Source organism: Zootoca vivipara, chromosome 4 (genome assembly GCF_963506605.1).
Source record: "Zootoca vivipara chromosome 4, rZooViv1.1, whole genome shotgun sequence".
NCBI lineage: Eukaryota > Metazoa > Chordata > Lepidosauria > Squamata > Lacertidae > Zootoca > Zootoca vivipara.
Window position 1 is genome coordinate 42,909,556 of NC_083279.1, and position 24,873 is coordinate 42,934,428.

Here is a 24,873-nt window from a genome sequence, read left to right on the forward strand (position 1 = left end):
ACGCAGGGGTCTTATGGGAAACCAGAACAGAGAGAAATTACACAGGTTATGCTTTTAGCAAATATGTGCAATGGTCTTACAGGCCTTATCAACCTTATTAACAGACCATATCAAAAGGAGTAGAAGATCATATCAGTTTGCTAAGATTTGTTTTGTACAGTAGAACTTTGTGACTGAGATCAACCACTCTCATATAGGGAATGCAGTTCTGACGAATAGTGTGTATTTATGCAATTTTTTCCATGTTTAATAAATAGTTCCAGTGATAACCTTTGCTACATATTAAGAAAAATAACCCACAAATCTAAATTATAGTATCATTTAGATAAATGTAGTAGCTTTTTCCTTTAAAAATGTCACACTCACATAGTTATCATATGATTTCATTATGCTTCTCAAGTAGACTGATTACTCTTGTGAGTGCTGATTTGAAATCAATGCATGGCAAAGAATAATAGCTAACTCAAGTAGAACTTTCATCAGCTAAGGCCTCCAACAATCATATACTATACTTGGAGAATATTTCATTAAATCTGAGTGGCAGAAAGTTATAGCAGTATGGATTTTCAATTCTAAATAAAATGCAGCCATTAACTTCTTTTGAAAACACACACTTTTTGATGATAGTATATTAACTACAAGAAAATCAACAAAATAGAGTAACTTAATTTCTGTTCAATATGATCTTTTAAATAAGTTGCATAATTTTCAGTGCTCTAATAGCACCAACGCATAGAACTAAGAACTTAGCTGAGAGACTCACAGATGTGTGAGAAGTTTCCTAGTCTTAAAAAAAGAAAGAAAATGCAGCCAAGGTAGAGCTGTGTATATGACTGAATGGAGGCCAATGACTTCTCCTATGTTAGTTTGTTCATCAAAATGCTCCACCCACAAACCTACTTTTGTGTTGTAAAAAAAAAAAACAGGGGGGGGGGACCTCCTCACTTCATGGACAGTAAAGCTGTTGGGAGTCATTTTGGTCAGAAAAGCAGCCCAAGGGGAAAGGAAACAAAGCAGCTTCCAGAACTATCGAATGACAAGAAGTGAATTCTTATGAATCTCTCAGCAGCTGGCAGCTGTAGTCTGGAATCAAGCTGTGTTGACTTCAAACTACAGGTGCAGCATGTTCAGTCATATTAATACAGATAGCAGAAGCCAGCACCGATTACCTATCCAGAGAGCCATATAATTGTAGATTTGGAAGGGACCCCAAGTGTCATCTAGTCAAACTCCCTGCAATGCAGAATCCTGCCCACAGCCATCCCTGGGTGGGCTTAAACCACCAACCTTCTGGTTAACAACTTGATGTAGTTATGGCAAGGATAAGAAAAGTTTGGCATGTGGAAGAGTAATCAGTAATACTAGAATGCATAATCACAATATATTTTATGAAACATGGGTCCAGGGAGTCATAGACACATAGGATATATAAACATCCAGAGTTAGGCAGATTTTGCCCCACAAATCCTTTCCTGGGATAAGAGGACTTTTAGGAAATACATGGTATGGGGGCCTAGCTGAAATTTAGGTAAAATGACTGGTGTGAGTGGATGTCTGCTTGCTTGTCTGATTTTCTCCTCTCACTGTAGCCTAGGCCTTTTCTGAGGGTCCACTAATTCCCAGAAGTGTGTTTTCAGGGGTAATGAGTACTGCAGTACAGAAGAGAGGTCAGGAAAGCCCTGTTGTGTGAATGGCCTTAAGCTCACTTTAATTTTTTGGATACAGCCTAGTATTTTTACACACGTAAAATAATAGGCATAGAAAATTTGCTACTTACTTCGATCAGTAATGACTGTTCGAGCCTCTTGATTGCTGGTTTTATTTTTCAAATTCTGTGCTGCTGTTATTAACTCTTCCAGCTGAGGGCGCCTTTGTTCCAAGTCTTGTAGCGTTGCCTAAAAGCATACATATGTATTTATATATACACCATGTTTATATTCAAAGCATATGCATAAAAGCACAAATAGGTATTTATAGTTACACCATGTTTATATACCCATATACATAACCAGTTTCCTAGAACTAATGGACCACAACAGTGTCATCGACAGTAGTCATTTCTGTGAGTTTTGGTGGCAAACCAATTCAACCACTAGCAAAACTCAAATCCATGTAAAAATGTGTACTGAATTTGCATTTAAACAAAAAGGCTGCATACTGTAACTCAGACAGTGGTGGCGATTGTGGCCCAGCATAGTTGCTGGGGAATGAGGGGGTAGATGCAATCAGCCCACAGTTGACGTCAGCTTTGGCATTGGCCAGCTGTGGGGGGCTGGTGGGATTGCTCACCAAAATTTAAAATTTGATCGGGCCAATTAGGGCCTGGTGGGTAATACTCTGGTGATGGATCTGGCAGGGCCAGAATTCTGTGGGGTCTGCCAGCCAGGCATAAAAGCCAGGTGCACTTCCAGCAGACAGCGCAGTCGGGAAGTAATAATCCCACATACCCTGTATGCTGTGGCAGCCTGGAGGTAAGCGGGCTCATGTATGGCCTTGCTGTGGGATTATTTGGTTGCTGTATTCGGGGCCTGGGAGAAAATTGCCTGTGGACATATTGGACCTGTCTGGGAGTTTTGTCTTCCTCACAGCAAATGTCACAACTTTTTTATTTTGTTTTGACTACGGCAGACCAACACGGCTACCCACCTGTATTCAAACACTGTTAGAGTAGAAGTTGCACCCAATCTTTAAAATTCATTTTGAAGGAATATATTTTCTTTCCTTCCTTCTTTTGTTCTGGTCACTGTCACTTTCATAACCTTTGCATTCAAGGAAGCTAGTTTTTCCAAATGCCAGGTGAAATGATATGAACCAACAGCAAACTTTTTTAAAAAAAATTGTAAAACTAATGCCACTGACTTTTAAGACTTTTTCCATATTTGTGGTTAGTGACTGTTCAAGGGAAATCGAATTTTCAGGTTCCTAAGTTTTATAGATTCTTTACACAAAAGTGTGGCTGAGATATGGAACAAATTGCTGAAGTCAGCAACTGAATGTGAATAATGTGAATCAGCTAAGGAAAAAAAGAATGTGAATAATTCCAAAAATTACTGGACTTGTAGATATGGAATACTGGACTTGTAGATATGGAATACTGGACCCATTTGCAAAAGAAGCTGCACAACTTTGAGCTGATGCTCAAAAAAGGAGTTTTCCCCCTTTACAAAAAAGCTGCACAACTGTGAGCTGATCCCTCCCCCAAATGTGTTTTTTCCCATTTGCAAAAGATGCTGCAAGAAGCTGCACAACTTTGAGCTGATCCCCCAAAAAAACAGGGCTTTCCCTTTCCTCCTCTAAAAATTAGGTGAGTCTTTTGGCAGGTGCGTCTTATGGAGCGAAAAATACGGTACATCTCTGTTATTTTGAGAGTAAACTGATGAATACTGTCTTCCACCCCACTTGCTACTCATCACAGATGTCTTCAGCATATAGTGCACAAGCGATGACTTCTTTTCCGTCATCCCATACCCCGCCAGACCTGTAGATCTGCATCTTTACAAAGTTTAGTCACTTACGCACCACCAAGAGTGAGAACTCCAGCAGTTCATGAGCCTACTGACTCCCACTTCTACTTTATAAGTTATTAATAGTGGTCCATTAATGTTATCTTACATAACAAATATCTAATTTGTTGAAGAAAGTACTAAACTGCATTCCAATGTAAAAAAAACCTCATTGGAATGATAACTTATTGAAGATTGTTTAAAGTTGCATCAGTGTACAGAATTTTTCAGCAAGGAAGTAGAGGTTATTAGTATTCTGAGATGCTGGCTGATTATGTAAAGCTGGCACATTATATGTATGCATTTGTAAATACTACAATTAAATCTTTAGAGTACATCTAAACAATATAAGGAAATGTAGATATATCACACCTACTACATTGCACCTGCATAACAAAAAATGCATGGTTAAATTGTTAACTAGATTGTTTTTGTTTTCTTTACACTGAGCAAAATGTGTTTGAGAGGAAAGAAATTTCATTTACATATGCAAATTATTCCAGAATTTAATTACAAAATACAGTATTTTACTGATTTCAAGCCATTAAGTTTCTTTTTCATAAGAAACATTTTTTTTTAGTCAGCACAAAGTTCCATTTCATTAGATACAATTCTCCCTCCAGGAAATCATTATAAATAGAAACTATATCCTTTAACAAAATTGGAAAAAATGGAGCAATTAGTTATCCAGCAGCAGTACTAAACGAATATGGCTCTGTAAAACAAAAATAGTAACAGGAAACACTTTTCCTCTCCAAGCTTCAGTTAATTCTTACAAGGAAAAAAATACTGATTTACAGCTGTATCCACATAACAGCATCTTCAGGCCCTATAAGCTATTTATCTGAAATATCATCTTTCATATTACATAATTCCGAAGCAGCCAAGTTTACTGTCTTCCAATAAAAAGTGGGCACTTGGAAGCCATGCGAGGAAGCATACTTATTATTCTAATATGACAACCAGGCTGCCTGTAGGTTGTTTTGATGGGGATGTGCATCCAAAGCGTCACTTCAGAGAACAGTTCATTTTTGGAACTCAAATGGGGGTTGATGCTGTGGAACGATGAGATTCTATTAAGCAGAAAGAACCTTGTGGGTGCTTTTACAATGGTAAGTAGATCATGATATTACCTCTATCTCAGATAGATTGAAAAAGCCCTCTGCTTCTGTGCAAATGTATGTGACAGGCTGCAGAATCAAGAGGCCACCATGTCACATGTTATCACCTCATGGACACTGGCTGGCTGCTGGACTTCTAGATGTGCTGGAGAACAATGATCCTTATGTAACCAGAAGTTACACACTTAGTGAAAACTAAACAGACTGACCATTAAATGACCTATCTTCTATCTTGATATTGATGACTGCAGAGAGAAAGAACTGTGCAGTTCCTTGATACATAGCATGGCAGCTCCCTGTGTCTTTGTTCAGAGCTTTTGAATTGAAGACATGGCGATGGTAGGGAAAAGAAGGTGCCTTTTCCAGCTGCCTTACAGACTGCATGGCCCATGCTGCTCCCTCAACATTTGTTGGTTGTAGATTGTACCTTCCTAGAGGTACGGTATTATTTTTATTATTTATTAAATAATAGCTACAAAAGAGAGGGCATTTTCTGTGATGGCACACTTACTCTGGAATGTGCTGACATTATGATCATATTGTGCAGCAGGTTAAAATATATATTTTTTTATTTGCCCAGATGTTTTAAGTAGTCATGCATTATAGTTTTAAAGCAGGCATCCCCAAATTTCGGCCCTCCAGATGTTGGTTAATTTCAGAAATTGTCCACCGTTCCACAAAAATACTTCTTAAATGGACTTCAAATCCTACACAAACAATGTATAAAAAGCATAAAAACAGCAACGATAAAACTGTCAGCAGATGTACCAATCTTATTATAGCAATTTTGAATGAACATAAGAGCCCTGCTGGATCAAACCAAAGTTCAGCATCCTGTTCTCACAATGGATAAGATGCTTATGGAAGCTGGAATGCAGCACATGATCTCCACGGCATGATGTTCCCACTCAGGTACTACAGTGACTGGTATTCAGAGGTATACCACTCCTAATACTGGAGGTAATACACAGCCACTTGTAGCCATTCGTAGCCCCATCCTCCATGATACAGTGTTTTTACCTAGCAACAGAAATAAAGCAAGGAAGTGGCTCTGCATATCTGGAATTCCAGAACACAGAACATTCTCTGTTTCTCTATCAATATCACTTACAAGAAAAACAGAATGCAGAGCAAGGCATCTCCCCTTGATCTGAGGGAGATAATACACAGGATATCGCAATCCCAATGTATGCAGGACACATTTATCTGGGTGTCACAGTGGCCGGAGCGGACTACTTCAGAGTAACGACGCTACGCAGCTCTGCATTTTATTCTTTTATTGGTGCTGCGTATTTACAGTGCTTAAGTCATTGCTATTTACACGGAGTGATGTGGTCAGTCGGTTTCAGAACCTCCTAATGGCTTTTGGCGCGTCTTTCTCCAACACAAAAGCTTTGGCAGACCCATCCTCTTTCCCCTCCTCTTTCTGCGTAATTCCGGAGTTGGGGGGATGGGTCTCCCGCCCTTATTCGCCCCTTCCTGTCCCACCTGGGACCCTGGCTCCTCTACCTTGCCTGAGCCTCGGACACGACTTCCTGCTTCCCCACTGGAATCGGAACTCTCTCTGCTTCCCCCTGTGCTCGGGGATTGGCTTGAACTCAGGAGGGGAGGGACTTCGCGATATCCCCTGTCCCTCACATCCACCCCCTCCCAAGCTCTCCTTCACCCCTCCCCAGGTCCCCCCCAGGTGTCGGTGACGACTGGAAGCCTAAGAACTCAGTGCTTTCCGAGCCCGTTGGTGTGAACACCTCCCCCCAGTCCTGCAAGCCCCCCCCTTCCGCCTGGGAGGACGGGAATCCCAAAAAGTCTGTGGCGTCAGAGCTGGTGGGGGTAAAAATGTTCTGCCAATCTGCTCCTTCCTCTGACTGGGTGGATCTCGGTGACACCCATACCTCATCCTCTGGTTCCTCAAACTCCGCTTCCCAGCGCCATGGTGAACTGCTCTCCCGTGCTTCCTCCCCCTCCCCCTCCCTTTCCATGTGCCAGGGCTTGGGTCTATGGGGAAAGAGGGCGTGAAATTCTTCTACCAGGAATTCCTCCTGTATCTGAGTGGCTGGGACCCATTCATTCTGGGACGGTGGAGCATCCTCCCATGCCATGAGGTACTCCAGTCCCCCCACCCCCCACCTTGAATCCAGGATGGCTGTGGCCTCATTGAGTTGCTCCCTGCCTTCCCTCTCCCCCCCTCCCTCAGGGGTTTGTTCGCTGTCTCGGAGCCTGCTGCTTTCCCTGTACGGCGACAGCAGCGATCTATGAAACACTGGGTGCACCCTCATGTCCTCTGGCAGTGCCAGCCTGTATGCCACCGGGTTGACCTGTTGCGTGACCGTGAAGGGGCCCAACCTTCTGGGCGCCAGCTTTTTGCATCGCCCTCTGATGGGAAGGCCCTCCGAGGACAACCAAACTTTGTCCCCCACCCTAATGACCTCCCCCGGTCGCCTGTGGCGATCTGCCCCCCTCTTGTACGCTTCCTTGGCTCTCTCCAAGTGTTCTCTGAGCTGCTGGTGCACCGTCTCCAGTTCCTCTGCCCAATCCTCAGCCTGTGGGCCTTCCTCCTCCTCCTCCCCCTCCCTCTCTGGGAAAGATCTGAGGTCACGCCCATAATTGGCCTTAAAGGGCGACACCCCTGTGGAGACGTGCACCGCATTGTTGTAGGCAAATTCTGCCAGTGGCAGGCGATCCACCCAGTCCGTTTGCCTCTGGCTGACGTAACATCTCAGGTACTGCTGCAGAATGGCGTTGACCCTCTCCGCCTGTCCATTGGTCTGCGGGTGTCTAGCCGTCGACAAGCTGACCTCCACCTGCAGGAGGTTCATGAGCCGCCGCCAGAACCTGGAAACAAATTGGCGGCCACGATCCGAAATAACCCTTAAGGGTAATCCATGCAGTCTGAATACGTGATCCACAAACAGTTTGGCTGTCTCTTCTGCAGAGACCGCCCTGGCACACGGTATAAAATGGCACATTTTGGACATGAGGTCCACCACCACCAACACTGCGGTCTTGCCCCTGGAAGAAGGCAGATCTGTGACGAAGTCCATGGACACCACTTCCCACGGCCTGTGTGGCGTGGCTAAGGGCTCCAGCAATCCCGGTGGCGCTGCTCTGACCACCTTTGCCCGCTGGCAGGTGTCACAGCCCCTTACATAGTCTCGAACATCTTCCCTCACCCCTGGCCACCAGAAGTGTCTCATGACTAGGTGAGTGGTTTTGTCCCTCCCAAAATGACCCGCCGTTGGGTTGTCGTGCATCTGCTTGAGGACCGTACGTCTAAGCTGGGTGGTGGGCAGGTACAGTGCACCTTTGTAGAAAAGCAGCCCCCTGCGTTCTGCAAAGTCTTTTGCCTGCTCCCCCCCCTCTCAGTTCTCTGAAGATGCGGTTGGCAAATTCATCCGCTGCCGTCAGTGCTGTGAGTTCTGCCTCGCTCACCACTGCTGCTCCGCAGGACCATGCTGACGGGGGGAAAATGTGCCTGGGTGCCGGTGGCGCCTCCTCCTCCATGTACTCAGGCTTGCGGGAGAGGGCATCCGCCCTGACATTCTGCTCTCCCGGGATGTAGTGTATGGAGAAGTTGAAGTTCGAGAAGAACTCTGCCCACCGTATCTGCCGCTGGTTGAGCACCCTGGCAGTTCTCCAGAACTCCAGGTTTTTGTGGTCCGTGCACACTTGGATGGGGTGCTTGGCGCCCACCAGGAAGTGTCTCCAGTGCTGGAACGCAGCGTGGATCGCAAGAAGTTCCCGATCAAACACCGTGTAGTTTCGCTCTGGCTGGGTCAACTTCCTGGAGAAGAAGGCACAGGGTCTCCACTCTCTGTTGGCGTCCAGTTGCAACAAAATGGCGCCCACAGCTTTATCAGAAGCATCTGTCTCCACGCGTAGGGGCGCGTCCTGAACCACGTGGAACAGGTTCTGGTCTGAGGCGAACACCCTCTTGAGGCTTTCGAACGCTGCTTGCGCCTCTGGTGTCCACCTGAACTTCTGCTTGCCTCTCAGGCAGTCAGTGATGGGAGCCGTAACGCGAGAGAAGTTCTTGATGAACTTCCTGTAGAAGTTGGCGAAGCCTAGTAGGCGTTGGGCATCTTTGCGCGTCCTGGGGCTGTGCCAGTCCAGGATGGCCTGCACCTTGTCCTTGTCCATCGCCAGCCCCTTGTCTGACAGCTTGTAGCCCAGGAAGTCCACCTCCTTGGTGTGAAACTTGCACTTCTCCAGCTTCACATACAGGTGGTTCTCCTTCAGGCGCTGCAACACCTCCCTGACATCTTTCACATGCTGCACTGGGTCATTGGAGTAAATAAGGATGTCATCCAGGAAGACCAAGCATTTCCTGAAGAGGAGGGACCCCAGGACGTGGTGCATGAAGGCCTGGAAGCATGCTGAGCCCCCTTGCAACCCGAAGGGCATCACCAGATATTCAAAAGAGCCCAGAGGCGTGAACATCGTGGTTTTCCATTCATCGCCTTCCCGGATCCTGATCAAGTTGTACGCCCCCCTCAGGTCTAGCTTGGTGAAAATCTTGCCCCTGCGTGCCGCTGTCAGGAGATCATCCACTCTGGGCATGGGGAAAGCCACTGGCTCTGTCACTGAATTCAGTCGTCTAAAATCCACCACCAGACGGCGCTGTTGCGTGTCTTTCTTGTCCACCCAGAAGACCGGGCTGCCCCCTGCTGCCTTGCTTTCTCTGATGAACCCCCGCTTGAGGTTCTTGTCGATGAAAGCGCGCAGATCCTCCAGTTCCTGGTCTGACATGGCGTACAGCTTGGCTGGGGGTATAGTTGCCCCTGGCACCAGGTTGATCTGGCAGTCAAAAGGCCTGTGCGGGGGTAGGTGGTCGGACTCCGCTTCGCTGAAGACCTCCTGCAGGTCCCAGTACGGCTTGGGTATCGCCTCACCCCCTTTGACGTGCATGGTGGCCACCGTGGCTATCGGAGGCCCCTCCCCTGGTTGGTGCTGCATGCAATGTTCCAGGCAAAAGTCCGATCCAAAAGTGATGCATCTCTGGTGCCAACTGATGGAGGGGTCGTGGCGCACCAGCCAGCTCATGCCCAAGACGATGGGGGGGTCTGAGATGGTGGTGACGTTGAATGCCAGTGTCTCTGAGTGCCTTCCCACCGTCATTTTCATGGGGGGGGTTTGATGAGTGATGGCCCCTCCCAGCAGCTCTCTGCCGTCAATGGTCGCCACGTGCAGAGGAAAATCCAGCTGCAGAAGCTGGATCTGGTGCTCTTCTGCAAAGTTCCTCGAGAAGAAGTTCGCTGACGCCCCACTGTCAATTAAGGCGAGGACTGTCAGGGGATAGCCATTTGGGAGCGTGAGCGTCACTTCTAGAACCACTCCTGCTCTGGGAGGGGTGGGCTGGCTCTGCTCCTCTCTGTGCGGGTGGGTGGGCTGGGGCTGTTGTCTGCTGACTGTGCCTGGCTGCTGCCCCTTGTCTCCTGCAGCCAGGCTTTCCCGTTTCCCTGCTGTGGTGCTGCGTCAGTGGGGGAGGGCACAACCGTTCCCGCCTTTCCTTGCCACTCCCTGCGATGTGGGCAGTCTCTGACGAGATGCTGGGGGGAGTTGCAGAGAAAGCAATTCCCACCCCTTCCCTCCTTGCGTCTTGGCGCCGCTGGGGTTTGAAAAGCCCCCGCGCGCGCGCTATCAATCTGCATGGGTTCCTGGTCCTGACTGGCCCCAGGCGTGGCTTGAAAGGGTTGTTGGGGGGGTGGCTTCTCCTGCGACCGTGGGAACCAAGCCCGCTTTGCGCGCGTTGCTTGCTTGTCGCTCCACCGGGATTCCTGTCTCACCCCCACCGCCAGAGCCGCTTTGCTCAGCTGATCCATATTACTGGGCTTTGGACCTCTCGAGAGCTCATCCTTCACCTCCTCATGCAACCCCAAGTAGAACGCCGCTTGCATTGGGGGTGACTCTAGTTCCCACCCCAATCTGTGCACCAGCATGGTGAATTTCGCCCAATACGCGCGAACTGTCATATTTCCTTGGCGTAAATTGTGAAGTTCCTCCTTAGTCTGGTCCATATGACTATCGGACGAATACATCGTTTTCAAACCTTCTAGAAATAGTTTGACATTCTTCATGCAAGGATTCTTTGTTGCAATTAACGGTCTTAGCCACTCCCTGGCTGCCCCGGTAAGGTGCTCCACAATAAACGCTACCCTGTGCTCATCATCAGGGAACTCATCGTGGTGCAGCTCAAGAGCATACACAATCTCAGTCTCAAAGCCCTGATATTCCTTCGGGTCTCCATTAAACTTGCTTACTAGCGTCCCGGCTCTCCTTCCTGGCAGCACTTGGACTTGGGGTGCCCCTCCCGCCTTGTTTTTCTCTGCATCCAGCTTGTTTTGGAGGTCTACCGCCACCGCCCTTAATCCCTGCTCTCTTTCCTGTAGCGCTCTCACCTGTTCCGCAAGTTGTAGCCGGTCGTCCTGGACCTTCTTAGTCTCTTCTTTAGCTGCCTTCAATTCCCCCTGCGCCTGCAGCGACAGCTGCTGCAGTTCTTGCTGGGCTTGCTCCGCGATCTGCCGCCATCTCTCCGCCTCTGACACGCTCATCCCGGCAACTCCAAAGTAGCCCAAAAAGGATTAGGAGGTTGCTGTCACAGTGGCCGGAGCGGACTACTTCAGAGTAACGACGCTACGCAGCTCTGCATTTTATTCTTTTATTGGTGCTGCGTATTTACAGTGCTTAAGTCATTGCTATTTACACGGAGTGATGTGGTCAGTCGGTTTCAGAACCTCCTAATGGCTTTTGGCGCGTCTTTCTCCAACACAAAAGCTTTGGCAGACCCATCCTCTTTCCCCTCCTCTTTCTGCGTAATTCCGGAGTTGGGGGGATGGGTCTCCCGCCCTTATTCGCCCCTTCCTGTCCCACCTGGGACCCTGGCTCCTCTACCTTGCCTGAGCCTCGGACACGACTTCCTGCTTCCCCACTGGAATCGGAACTCTCTCTGCTTCCCCCTGTGCTCGGGGATTGGCTTGAACTCAGGAGGGGAGGGACTTCGCGATATCCCCTGTCCCTCACACTGGGTATAAAAGCAATGGAGATGCACCATAAGAGTAAGATAACTTATCCAAATGCCAATAAAATTGTTACAGTGGCAGTTTAATAGGAAGAACAAATGAGAGGTTTTTCAGTGCAAATTTAAAAGCATGAGGCTTAAGGAAAGCAACTTGATGGAGGACTCAAACCGAAAACTGTTTCCTAAATGCCTAATGAAGAACGAACTCACTTGAAAAGATCAGAGAGTGGATACACACGTAAGAAACTGTGTGATTTTTGTGATGGCAACAATATGCCACTAGAATGTATCCCTAGTTGAAGATAATTGGAGAAATTTTATATTTCCTGTAAAAAAAAAAAGAATATTCCACAAAGTCCATATGAGGAAATAGGTAAGGATTTGCAGAAACAGGATTTATGGAATTACACAAATTATCTGTATTTGCAAATATTTAATCTGGAGCACCTAAAGATGCTGATGTTAAGTATAGGAAATATTGTGGAGAAATCATTGAAATACACCTATGTTTTCTAGCAAGCCAGATTCTCCTTACTCCAGTGTACTCCATTAAAGTGAGCCTCTTTAATATAATTATGTAGTTCTAAAAAGGTTCCTAGGAATCTATTTATTCCACCCCTCCTTACATACTGATGAACCTTATCTCTTTAAGCATTATATGTGATTGTCAGTAGCATCAGACTGATTAATCTCAGAAGTCACCTTCAGCACTATCTAGTCGAACACAATCACAGAGCAGAAGGAGACTAGAAAGGAAAAGGGTAATGTTCACACTATTTGTGAGCATATGGTAAAATGTCAACTAATGGGGTCAGGTTGACAGCAGCTTACCCGTTGGAAATCAGATGTCATGATAGATTCTGCTAGCTGAGAGAAGATATTAAGAAAATAAGAGGATAAAAATGGCACGTCTGATGGATAATAAAACAATTAAGGGTGAATCAGTCCATGGATAGGGAGCTTCAACTAATAAATTTAAACAAATTCATGGGGGGGGGGAGTGTTTGATGTCAAAGCCTAATAAAAGTTAAAGTATCATCAAAATATGAGCGTTATACATAGTCGTGATACTTTGATCTTAACAGTTTACCAAACACACCTACAAACATTGCTGGTTACACTTTAAGGAATACATTCCAAAATGTATTCTCAACATCAGCCCATAAAGGTTTTTATACACTTTACTGTAAGCTACTCAAATAATGTAGCACGTATTGAGGAGAAACATGTACACATCTTGTTTACTTGTATGCATTTTTAATTTCTAAGGTTGCACAAACATACCATTATAATCTACAAAATGTAACAATTTGCACAGAGGAAAACACTTATCTTTACAAAGGGAGTTAGATTTTTCATTAAAGTTGTGTGAAATACACATATCATCTCTCTGTCTCTCTTGACTTCTTCTGTGTCCATATATTCTATGCTCTATTAGCTCTGTACCACTGTGGGAAATGTTAGCACATAATATCATTTCACTCTTGATTGAATCTACCTGAAGGAGTGATTTCCCCTCATATGCTTATGTATCATTTTTCATGTTAGTTCTCTTGCAAATGAACCCCAGGTATTGTTTGGAGACATATATCTGATTAACAAGTGGAAATTGAGATAAACCCATTCTCTTGGGTTTTAACAGAACCTAATTTTGCTTCTAATTCTTATTAATTAAAATAAAATCGCCATAGATTCATGTTGCTTCTTTTAGTGTTTTGTAAGAGGGACGCAGGTGGCGCTGTGGATTAAACCACAGAGTCTAGGGCTTGCTGATCAGAAGATCGGTGGTTCGAATCCCCGCAACGGGGTGAGCTTCCGTTGCTCGGACCCAGCTCCTGCCAACCTAGCAGTTCGAAAGCACGTCAAAGTGCAAGTAGATAAATAGGTACCACTACAGCTGGAAGGTAAATGGTGTTTCCGTGTGCTGCTCTGGTTTGCCAGAAGCGGCTTTGTCATGCTGGCCACATGACCTGGAAGCTGTACGACAGTTCCCTTGGCCAATAACGCGAGATGAGTGCTGCAACCCCAGAGTCGGTCACGACTGGACCTAATGGTCAGGGATCCCTTTACTTTTAAAGATTTTTAAAAAACAAAAGCATCAAGAAGCCACTATTGTGTTTTAAACCTCACTTACTGGCTGCCACAGCACTGTTCTGCCAATACACACAGCATCATGCTCTTTAGCCTGTCTCTGGCACAAATGTTTCTTGCACTACTTCTATAAGCTTTCCTCACTGAGAAATCTTGCTCAGAAAAAACAGTTCAAGCAAAGCTAATAAGAAAGGAATGGCTGCAAAAATAGACACAAAAGCGAACATGTGCAGTCCGTACGGGATGCCGCTCGCTCGGAGTGTGCACATGCGCAGTCTGTACGGAGTGCGCACACGGGGGTGCCAGAGAAGGTTCCTCCACCACTGCTCCCAGGGGGATAAATTGCCACCTACCTCAACTGTCCTCTTCAGCCACCTTGTTTCACCAGATCTCCTTCCCTCTATATTGGTTTTTGCTTATGCTATAACCTCGATATGGACATTGTTGGCTGCTGAATTCGGGGCTGGGCAGGAATTTTCCCCGCTCCCCCCCCCCTGGCCATTTGGTTTTTGCCTTTCTCATAGCAATCATCACTACTTTGTGATGTTAGGCATTGGGTAGGCCTTCATCCTGGCTGGAGGGGAGGTTGTAGTCTCTGCCTGCCCCTCCTTGGGTAAGGATACCCTATTGAAGGGATCCAGGAGAAATTACTTCTGTCTGATGCCCAAGTGGAGGCACTCCTTCAACAGGGAGGGACACCTAGGGGTTACCCCTGTTTGATGTAGGTCATAGCCCCCGCCCCACCCCGTTGGGTTTACTTTTAGATGCACTCTCATCAGGCAGGCTGGAGTGGTATAATGTGGCTCTACCCAAACCATTCACATCTGTAACCAATAAAAGTTGTGACTCCAAATACTATATGCTGTTGTCTTGACCGGTTATTTTCTTCCTGGAAACTGCAGGATCATGGGGTCTTGGCATGCAATAGTTTAATCCCTGCATACTAACCAAAATATAAAACCAGAATAGAAGTAAGACTGAACTCAAATCCCAGCCACCTGTTCTTTTCCTTCTCTTTAGCATAAGAGCAACCTTGATATATGGTAACTTAAGCTGCTATCATCATGATAATAATGAAGTTGCTTTATAAGCACATTTTTTAAAAACCCAATTACAACAAACCCAATAAATAAAAACCTTTAAAAATGTATATAAATAAAAGACAGGTCTAGCAGACTCGACTCTGCTCCACCAAAAGAGGTCACTATAGGGGGTTACATGAACTATGTTGGGGAATGGTGGCGTGAAGACAGCAAGGGGGGGGGGGGGAGAATGGAATTATTTTAGAGTAACAAAAAGTAAATAAAATTGGTTAAGATATTTTTAAGGCAGTAGTATGGGGGGATCAGAACAAAATGGTTATTTCTTTGGTGTTATCCATAAGGCATCAATTATAATTTTGATTGGGGGAAAGTTTAGGAGGCTACTAACTTCATCAGTGTTGTTGCCAGAACTACCATTTTGCATTCATAGAAGGTACTAGTATTATTTGTCTCTTGTAATTAGGGGGGAATCAGAAAAGGTGCTGGGCTGATTTTGAAAGGTATAAAAGGGAATTGTAAGCTCTCAGCAATTATTTTGAGATATGGTCCTTTAAGTTTTACACTTATTGCACCTAGTGCATTTTTATATGGAATGGGAACAGGCGTGAAGCAGCAAACTAGATCAAAGGGCATTTCTGATTATGTTTCTGACAGATTTTTAAAGTGATTTTATAGAAGCTGACATCAGAGAAAAGCTTAGCATCCATGCTTCACAAAACTGGATTATTTATACCTTTGTTATAAGGCAATCTTTTGTGGTGAGAAAAGGGTAAATTTTAAACAATTTTCTCTTCTGTTCTCTCCTGAGTAAAGAAACAGTTCATCTATGTTTTCACCTTGGGGGTTCTCCTAGGTTTATTATCTGTTCCTAGTTGGGGATTTAGAAATAATCTTGCCTTAGAAAACAGATAACAAAGATCCAATTTTCTCCTATTTAGACAGATTTTAAATAAATTTCTGCAAGCAATATATTATTTCAAAATCCCAAGCCTTTGGTCTGCATAAATGTAAGCTGATGGTGCCATGTACATGCTTTTATTGTAAATATTGAATTATATATAAATAAAATATTTCAGCATGGTAAAATAAATCACACGTTTAGACAATACCTGATAAATGGGAAAACCTAAGTAAGCATTCTTTGTTAAAAGATGAAAAGGGAAAGCAAAATCTGGATTTGAATTCTGTCATCTACAGATGAAAGATGGAAAATACACCCTAAACATAATGAGCATACTTAAGACCTTTTCGAACAAGGTGTAAGCAGCTCATCTTTATGCAGTTCTCACAGAAGTCCCTTATCAACGACAGATCCATATGCTACACACAGGGCACTTTGATAAAAGACGTAGAATCAATTAGGAAATAAATCATTCTCCCATGCTCCTAAATTCTGTTTACTGCTTTTCAGTAGCATGGTGTTGCACCACAACGCCATCCAACTGCCTCCTTGCCAGGTTCTCAGCCGCCGGGAGATGCAACAGTCTCTCTCCCGCTGGCCAGGGGAACAGTTGGATTAGTCCGGTTGCCAAATTAGCCAATAACAACCAGGCCAGGAGGTGAGCACATTCTGGACGCAGGCCTGACCAGGTCCCTCAGGACTTCACTCAGGTCCGCTACCAGAATATAAAAGGAATGTCCCATCTAGAATTCTGGTTTCATTTGGATCTCCCTCCCACCCTCCCTTCAGCTAGGCTGTTTCCTATCCATCACAGAAGTAGGACTGCTTTCCTGACCTTACTATGGATTAAGATCAGTCACAGTATTTGGGGCTGGGGAGAAATTTGTCCTTCAGGTTCATGGGTTTTTCCCTAGCCCATAGCAATCGGCACAACTCCGGTGGGGAAAGCGTTGAGTAAAAGCCTTAGTCATGGTTGGAGGGAGGTTGTATGCCTTTCCTGGCCCTCCAAGGATTGGGGTACCCCATTAAAGACTTTTTGCTTCTACCGAACTACTACTCCTTACTCACCCAAACACCTTTCCACCATGCCTGCTAGGATCTGGCTGGACTTGACTTTGTTTCAATCCAACTCAGAGGAAGCTCGGAGTTGGATGAAGTTCACACATGACGCAAATTTGTTTCTGAAGCTACTGTAGGCAGCTTCAACCTGAGCCTCTTTCATGAAACAGCTCTCCTCAATCTGCTATTCCCCTGAGAGGAAACGTTCTATTGGCAACAATGGTAGCTTCCCAGCTGGAGCGAAGAGTAGCTCATGGAGGTGATTTTAATCAGGAATGTCATGTTAAGGGAAAATGTTAAAAGTCCCTTTCTGCTTTTTTTTAAAAAAAAATACTCCATGTAAAATAACTTTCTCTTCTAAAACTGCTTCATCAAAAACAAAAAAAAGTTAATTCATACTTTCCCACTGCAGTACGTAATCTTGTTTTCCTGGAATCATGCCGTTTTCCTGAGAATATGTTTCTCCCATAACCCCCAAAACATCTTAGAAAATGAACAAGCATTTAATTTGGTCCTTATAGTTTTGATTTGCATTCTATGATTACAATTGGACTACAATTTTCTGCTTTGCACATTACATGGGAAAATAAGCTATTCAATTACTTTTTTATAATTATGGAACAGAAAGAAAACTAAGAAATGCATATGCTACAGAGATAGCATACGTTCTGCAAGCAAGCAAGAACAAAATAAAACTTTTTTACTTTGTTAGATTATTAAGAATATAGCAACCCACCAACAATTTTTATTGTTTCTGATGAACAGTTTATTTCCAATTCAACAAAACAGATCGTTCAAAACAAAATCTGCAGGAGCCATTTTTTGTTGTGGTGCGGGATGTTGCTATGGTTCTGACATGGTGAGGTGTGTTAAACTTTTTGCTCTGTGGAAAAATGCAGCAGACCAGAAGTCATTTATCTGAATGTCCCAAGAGCATCATTGTGCAATGAGGCCTGCTCCTCAAGTACCTTGAGAATTTTGTTTGATCTCTTAGTTCCTAGGGTTTATGAGTCCTAGAGGTGCATCCAATCTAACTCTTCTGTTGCAAAGAAAAAATATTTTCAAACACATAATAAATATAGCTACTTTAGATTTACAAATATGAAAGGTGAGACTTAAAACCACATGCTGACAACAAGAACACCTTTCCCCCCCAAAAATTATCTACACTTGTCTGCATGTATTAGAAAAAAAGCACTTTAACAGTGCACATCTCAGTTGGCAACCTACTCATAATAATTATTTTAAAGAATATCAGTTCTCTAATAGGAGGCTAATGCTACATTCACTTACAATACAGTATTAAGCCATTTGTGTGTAAACAAGGTTGCATAATGGTGGCTTGAAGTTCAAAGCATCCCACTCCTGCCCCCGTTCCCATTGGGGATGCTGATGTAGCCTAGCCATTAATGTTGTATCTTGCAGGAAATAGTACTCCACAGATTTTCTCTCTACATAAATTATACAAAAAGTAGAAAAGAAGACTTCTCATTTATGCTCAAACTACATGAGGGAGCTAAATCAACCAAAACTAAAATGTGGATTTCAGCATATCTAATTCAGAGATGATTTTGTAAGCTCTGAACTCAGAATGTTAGCACCCAAGTTGATTTTAGTTGATTTTATGTCAGTTTTCTTCTTGTACATTGGCAGCAGACAGAAGTAGAAGATTCTGTTCCTTTTAGACCAACACTCACATCACAATACGGTATGTTCTACAAAACATAATCGAAGCTAAAAAACACTTATGTAGAATGAAGAAGCTCCCGTCTCTCCTGCCAATCTACCCCGATTGTATCCCAGTCCGAGTAGGGATGAATACTGTAGCATAAAATTATACATCTACAACCCTAGTGGAGATGAAGGCCCTGAAGACCATGGAGATGTCTAAAATGTGTGTGTATGTATTGAGAGGAACAATCCTAAGAAGAAGTTTTATGAAGATTTAGAGTAAGAGGCCTGGGTTATGTGACCAGGAGTAAAGACACTTGATACTGCAAATCCTAGTGAAGTTGAAGGATAATATTAACTGTGGTTAATACATCAACCTCAGCCCTGAAACCTGCTCATATGCATTTCATATACTTTTTGAAAAGCAATCTGATCAATTTATGCTCTAATTTACTGAGGTTATTTACTGAACATTTAATGAGGTCATATTCAAAGAAAGGTCCTATAAGGGATACACACACACACACACACACACACACACACACAAACACACACATATATATACACACAGTGCAGCATACTGTATATAAATCCCCAATCACAAATGGGTAAGGCTTAGTATGATCTTCTGAAATAAGGAATAAGTGAACTTAATAAATAATAATAATGCTGAGATACAGCCACAATCAAGTTATGTATCGTAACATAGGATATGATAGCTCCTGGTCACATGTTTTTCACCTGGACTAAAAAAAAATGTTTGCACATTTAGATAATATTTAGGATTTGCATTGTTGCCCTTAGCAGAAAAGAGTTGTTGTTGTTGTTGTTGTTAATAACAATTACATAGTACTATCTATGTAAGGGGGTGGGTCCTAAAGTCTAAGATCATCATTTTCATACAAGTAAGGTCTAGCTCTTAATTAATAACATCTCATTGTATATTATCAACTTTCTGATTCCTTGTTACACATACACTTTTTTTTTAAAAAAAGCCTTAAATAGACTAAATTAGAATTTGCATTTGAAGGAGACAATGTTGTATAACAAAGAGCCTGATGCACTCTTGAAAGGATCAGTGGAATGGAAGTGAAGCACTTAAAGTTTTGCTCATGCAAGCTAGATATTTTATATTGAGCGTTGTTAAATCTAGGAGGCAGGTAATTACTTTCAGGCTATATAATAAACAAATTACTTTTATTGCACCAGAGTTGCTGAAGTTAAAGTTTTGTTTTTGTCCATGCTTCTATATTTCCACATTTTTGTGTGTTTTCAAAGATAAGTAGCACTTTAAAAGTTTGCTGACAAAACACTTGCATTAATGAGCTGCTCTTTTCTTTAAGGGGATTGAGAAGCTTTTCGTAATAGCATGACAGCAGGATACAAACCTCTCAGAAAGTTCTTAGAGAAATATTCTAACATAAAAAGGTAAAGAGATGTTGGTTTATTCTTCTTGCATCATGTACTACTCAACCTATTTACTGACTTCTGGGAAAGTAGTATATTGATGTCTAAATATCAAAGTAACTGGTTCGCTGTAAGGGCAATATATAGACTGATATCTTTTTTTATCTTTTACCTTTATTTTCACTCTACAAATTTTAATAATTGTCATATACATTTGAAAACTGGCATAAAGCAGAACAGATTCACATTTAAAATTAATTTGCTGATGAATATGTGTGCAATGTATACTAATATACTTTATTATACTTCTTGTTTAAATTGATCCATTTGTAGCAGCTATTTCTGTCAGACATAAAATTCAGTATGTAAATATTTCACATACCTTTTGTTTGATGATCATGTCATTGATTTCGTCAAGATCACCTACAGTCACTATTTGGGATTTTATCACTCGATCCAATAGAGAAAGCCAGTCAGTGAGGTCTGCCCATGCCTTATTGAATTCAGCCAGGGCTGGCACCTCCAGAAGCAAAGATGATGGCATTTCTTGTTTGGAGATGGTAGTTTCCTTGGTTACCAGAGTTTGCGTTACCACAGTAACAGTTTGGCCAGGAGAAGTTACTGAAAGGGAAGAAAAATGCAGTGACATTGAATAAAAAAGCTAAGATCAATAATTTAATTTACTGACATAGTTATTCACTATAATGATAATTTTTGCAAATTCACGTGATGTCCACATTAACTGTGGACACCAAGGGTATTCTTTTTCCTTTAAAGTCATTGATATGTATTTATTTTTATCTGATTTTTTAAAATGTAAAAGATTTGGAAACCACCTGCAAAAGGATAAAAACCTTCCCAAGGCAGCTTACATAACAAAAGAGTAAAATACAACCAATACAACAACAACAAAATCATTAATAAAAACTAGCAACAGCATCAAAGCAAACATCCAATCCAACAAATTAAGATACAGCTCATGGAAAAGCAAGCAAGAATAGGTGGGTTTTTAGGGGCTTCATAACATTGTGTAATGATGCGGCTTGTTGGACCCCAGCTAGTAATGAACCCCAGCTCTGTTTATGATGTTAAAATGCAGACAGGGTGAAGGCAGCTCTTCAAAAAAACTTATACCCAAACCGTTTAGGGCAAGAGTGGGTAACCTTTTGCAGCCCCAGCACCACATTCATGTTGAGTAACCTTTTGGGGGTCATATGCCAGTGGTGGGCAGGGCCTGGGCTAAAAGTGGATGGTGAAGGACCCAAAATTTGATCTGACTTGATAACCTCACTCCTTCCAAGATGCTAGTAAGCAATAACTCCTAGGCTGTTAGCCATGGACTCCAAGTCTCATGTTACACACAAAAGTATGTAGGAAACAACCACTGCCATGTTACCTTGCTGCAAAGCAGCAATGGAAGGATATAATTTGGAGTGGGAAAATGGTGGTGGGGTTCTTCAGCCCTTCCAGAACCCATGATACAGCATTTTTATTTTGCATTTTGGGTTTTTGCACTCTATTTTACAATTATCCTGAAAATATAACTATAACTAATGTTGGTGCGGGGGCTGAAGCTTGCCTAAGCCACCTTGTGAGATCCTGACAAAGGAGATATTTGAATGTATCCACACTTCACTCCGAGTAATTCTCATGGAAACAAATGAAACCTCAGACAGAAAAAACACCATGGTGAATCTGCAGCAGGACAACTGGACACCTTCATTTGCCTCAGCTGCAACAAAACATGTATCTCCCATATCAGTTTCTACAGCCACAGCAGGTGCTATAATCTTCCAATAGTTTTACTTCACCTCCAAAGGCGAAGTAAACTCCTCTACTGTCTCCCAAAATGGTAAACTGAAAAGATGCTCCTGTTGATCCTTTCCCAACTTTTTGAGGTAGCTGCTAGGAGCAGACACAAAGCATCTAGGATATAATTCAACTATTAATGTACTAGATTTGCATAGCTAAGAAACAATTTACATAATAGGTTGCAGGGAGTAAATGTTATTTATATGCACCAGTCTAAACACATAGAATATCTGTGTAAATAACCCCACAAAAATTACTATCCTGCAAGATTATTTATTAGCTGGCTTAGATGCTACCAGAGCTTGCATGTCCTTACATAGTGAGTTTAAACCACTTCTTCTTTGTTACAACGGATACACGGATGACTAGTCTCTTAGTAGTGTAATAATAAAATTTGCCTTCTATAAAGTGAATGGTGGAAGAAATGACTGATCCCTTCACAAGGTTGTCCACATGGAAATCCTGGTTGTCTACGCGTTCCAGGCAAATGGTTAAATACAGAGTGGGCAAAGAATGCTTGCAACCCAGTACAGTGGTACCTCTGGTTACGAACTTAATTCATTCCGGAGGTCTGTTTGTAACCTGAAACCGTTCTTAACCTGAGGTACCACTTTAGCTAATGGGGCCTCCCGCTGCCGCCGCGCAATTTCTGTTCCCATCCTGAGGTAAAGTTCTTAACCCGAGGTACTACTTCTGGGTTAGCAGAGTTTGTAGCCCAAAGTGTTTGTAACCCGAGGTGTTTGTAACCCGAGGTACCACTGTACTATCTCCCCAAAGGTGTACGAAACACTGACATACAAATATCCTGCATATATAGACCAACACATGCAGCTGGAAAATGTGCAGATTTATCCTGTGCCTACAAAAGAGAGGGGGCTTTGGCAACAGCCACAAACAATGAATATCAGCTGTTTTCCTTCATGAAAAATGGTGCACTTACATAATGAGTATAACTATGGAATCAAATGTCACAGATTTCAGCTTTGCCAGCTTGCACAGCCTTTAAATAGTAGTTTGAATCTCCAAAGATTGCAGTAATACATTGAAATTGATGTGCTTATATACAATATACAGCTCACATTTTCAGAAAACTAGGCAGAAAGTAAAAGAAAGGAATATGTGAACCAATATATGTTAGATCGAATTCACCAATTTGTTGGGTCCTGAAGAACTGGCTCAAAATATTTTGCTACATGAGACAAGGAACAAGGTGACACCCCTTTCCATTCCGCAACTGTATTGGAAAGCTGATTCTTACTTTAATACAGTGGTACTTTGGTTTAAGAACAGTCCGGTTTAAGAACTATTTGGTTTACGAACTCCGCAAAACCGGAAGTAATGTCCCAGTTTGTGAATTTTACCTTGGTCTAAGAACAGAATCCGAACGGTGGAAGGGCACCAGCGGCGGGAGGCCTCATTAGGGAAAGCACACCTTGGTTTAAGAACTGTTTCGGTTTAAGAACAGACTTCCGGAGCAGATTAAGTTCGTAAACCAAGGTACCACTGTACTGGCAATGGAAGAATGACCTCCACCACACTGAGGGCATCAGCCCAGCTTAAAGGGTGCAAAGCTATTCTCTTCTGTTATTGAACAGGAAGGAATGACAGGGAGGAGCTACCATTGCTGCTCACACACATACATACACTCCAGCTGCCTCAATCTGCCTAATGGTAGTGTCTGCCCTGATGACCTGCCTTTTGAATGAAGCAGTTTATTTTACTAGAAATATACATGAGAAAACGTAGTCTTAATATAACATACTCAAAAATAATAGCAGTAAGTACTAATAGCCAAACTCAAGTTAGGTTCAGTAAATAGCATTTAGGGCAAGGGAAGTTAAATGAAATATCTTGTGCTATTATCCCAAAGCTCTAAATAATCCACTTATTAATTCACACACACTTTCACATAAATAGACGTAGGAGACAATCACCTTCTAAGCCTCTCTGTTTATTGGCTCTGATTTAATAAAGCTAAACTGTGTACCACCTGAGCCAATTTTGAAATTCACAAAGTTCAGTCTTCAAAGCACAGCTAGAAAGCAACCCTTACCTACTTTGTTACAGCACACACCAGACAAGTCCTCTGAGGACAATATAAGGTTATAAAAATTAATATGCATATGCAAAATTAGTTAGATATATCTCTGCAAACTAAAACAAGAAATTTGAAAACTATTTTCTTTAATTCTCAAACTTTCACTAGTTCCTATGTCTGCTTACAACAAAAAGAACAAACACAGCGCCTTTTAGAATCTTTATTTTTATATTTACCTGTGGTGATTTTTTGTACCTACTCCTTCCAGAGAAAAAGATAAGATTGTCTGCACAATGACTGTCATTCCTTTCCACAATAGATAATTTTTTCATTTCACACATCAGTTACAATTTATGGTAGCAATTCCAAAATGTCATCTCATTTCATTTACCATCAGATTAGCCACCTTAAAGACAGAGGTTGGATGCTTTGGAATAAAGTCTTATGACTAATATGTTTTATACATTAATGTCATGGAGTGAGCAACAAGGGGATGGGTAGATTTAGGGTAAGAGTGAATTTGTTTTATCTTGAAATCCAGGGGCAGGGGGATAAACATTAATGCTGATTTCTAGGCTTTGGTGATGCATACTTTGCATCAATTACAAGTACTTCTTTTGTGTTGTTTAAAAAATCACTTTTGAGAAGTGATTTAATGCTTTAATGCTGATTCCATCTAATTCCCCCTTTTTATTTCTGCTCCACCTCAATGTTTTACTTTTTATTTTATACAAATCAACATAGTTTCTTGATAGAATAGCTCCCAGATCATCATATCAATTCCTTTCTACCCACATATTTCAAGTTACATTTAACAGCTAGGAAACTCCTTCAGGCCAACAGCAGCTTGCCTGATGGATGAACAGATAGAGCTTTAGACAAAAGTGCTACAATTGATTATTTTTCATTTAAATATATTTTGTACTTCATCATACACCTTCACTTAGACAAATAACCTGTCTATTCAAGAAACTACATGAACAAATTATTTCAATGCATTCCAATGTAGTGATTAAATTGAATAAGCAAATGATTTTGCCATTAGGCTTCTGCATATTTTAAAAGTAAAACTGCCTCAAAGTTTTATAGTGACTTACATTTACAATATAAATTCTACACACACACACACACACACACACACACACACACACACACTGTGTATATAAAATTAGTTAACACTCTAAACCAGGAGTGGGCATCTGTTTTGGCCCA

The 24,873-nt window shown here is 42.6% G+C and overlaps 1 protein-coding gene across 11 annotated transcripts in view; it reads right to left on the reverse strand.

Annotated features, from left to right (window-relative positions):
• The window catches only part of DMD (dystrophin), a 1,020,507-nt gene that overhangs the window by 278,259 nt on the left and 717,375 nt on the right, over positions 1-24,873 (reverse strand). For all 11 annotated transcript variants that reach the window (XM_035114377.2, XM_035114375.2, XM_035114388.2 and 8 more), the window contains 2 exons: positions 20,194-20,432; positions 1,778-1,895 (listed from right to left, as the gene is read on the reverse strand). In XM_035114377.2, coding sequence (XP_034970268.2) covers positions 1,778-1,895; positions 20,194-20,432 — 357 coding nt within the window. The remainder of the gene's footprint in view (positions 1-1,777; positions 1,896-20,193; positions 20,433-24,873) is intronic.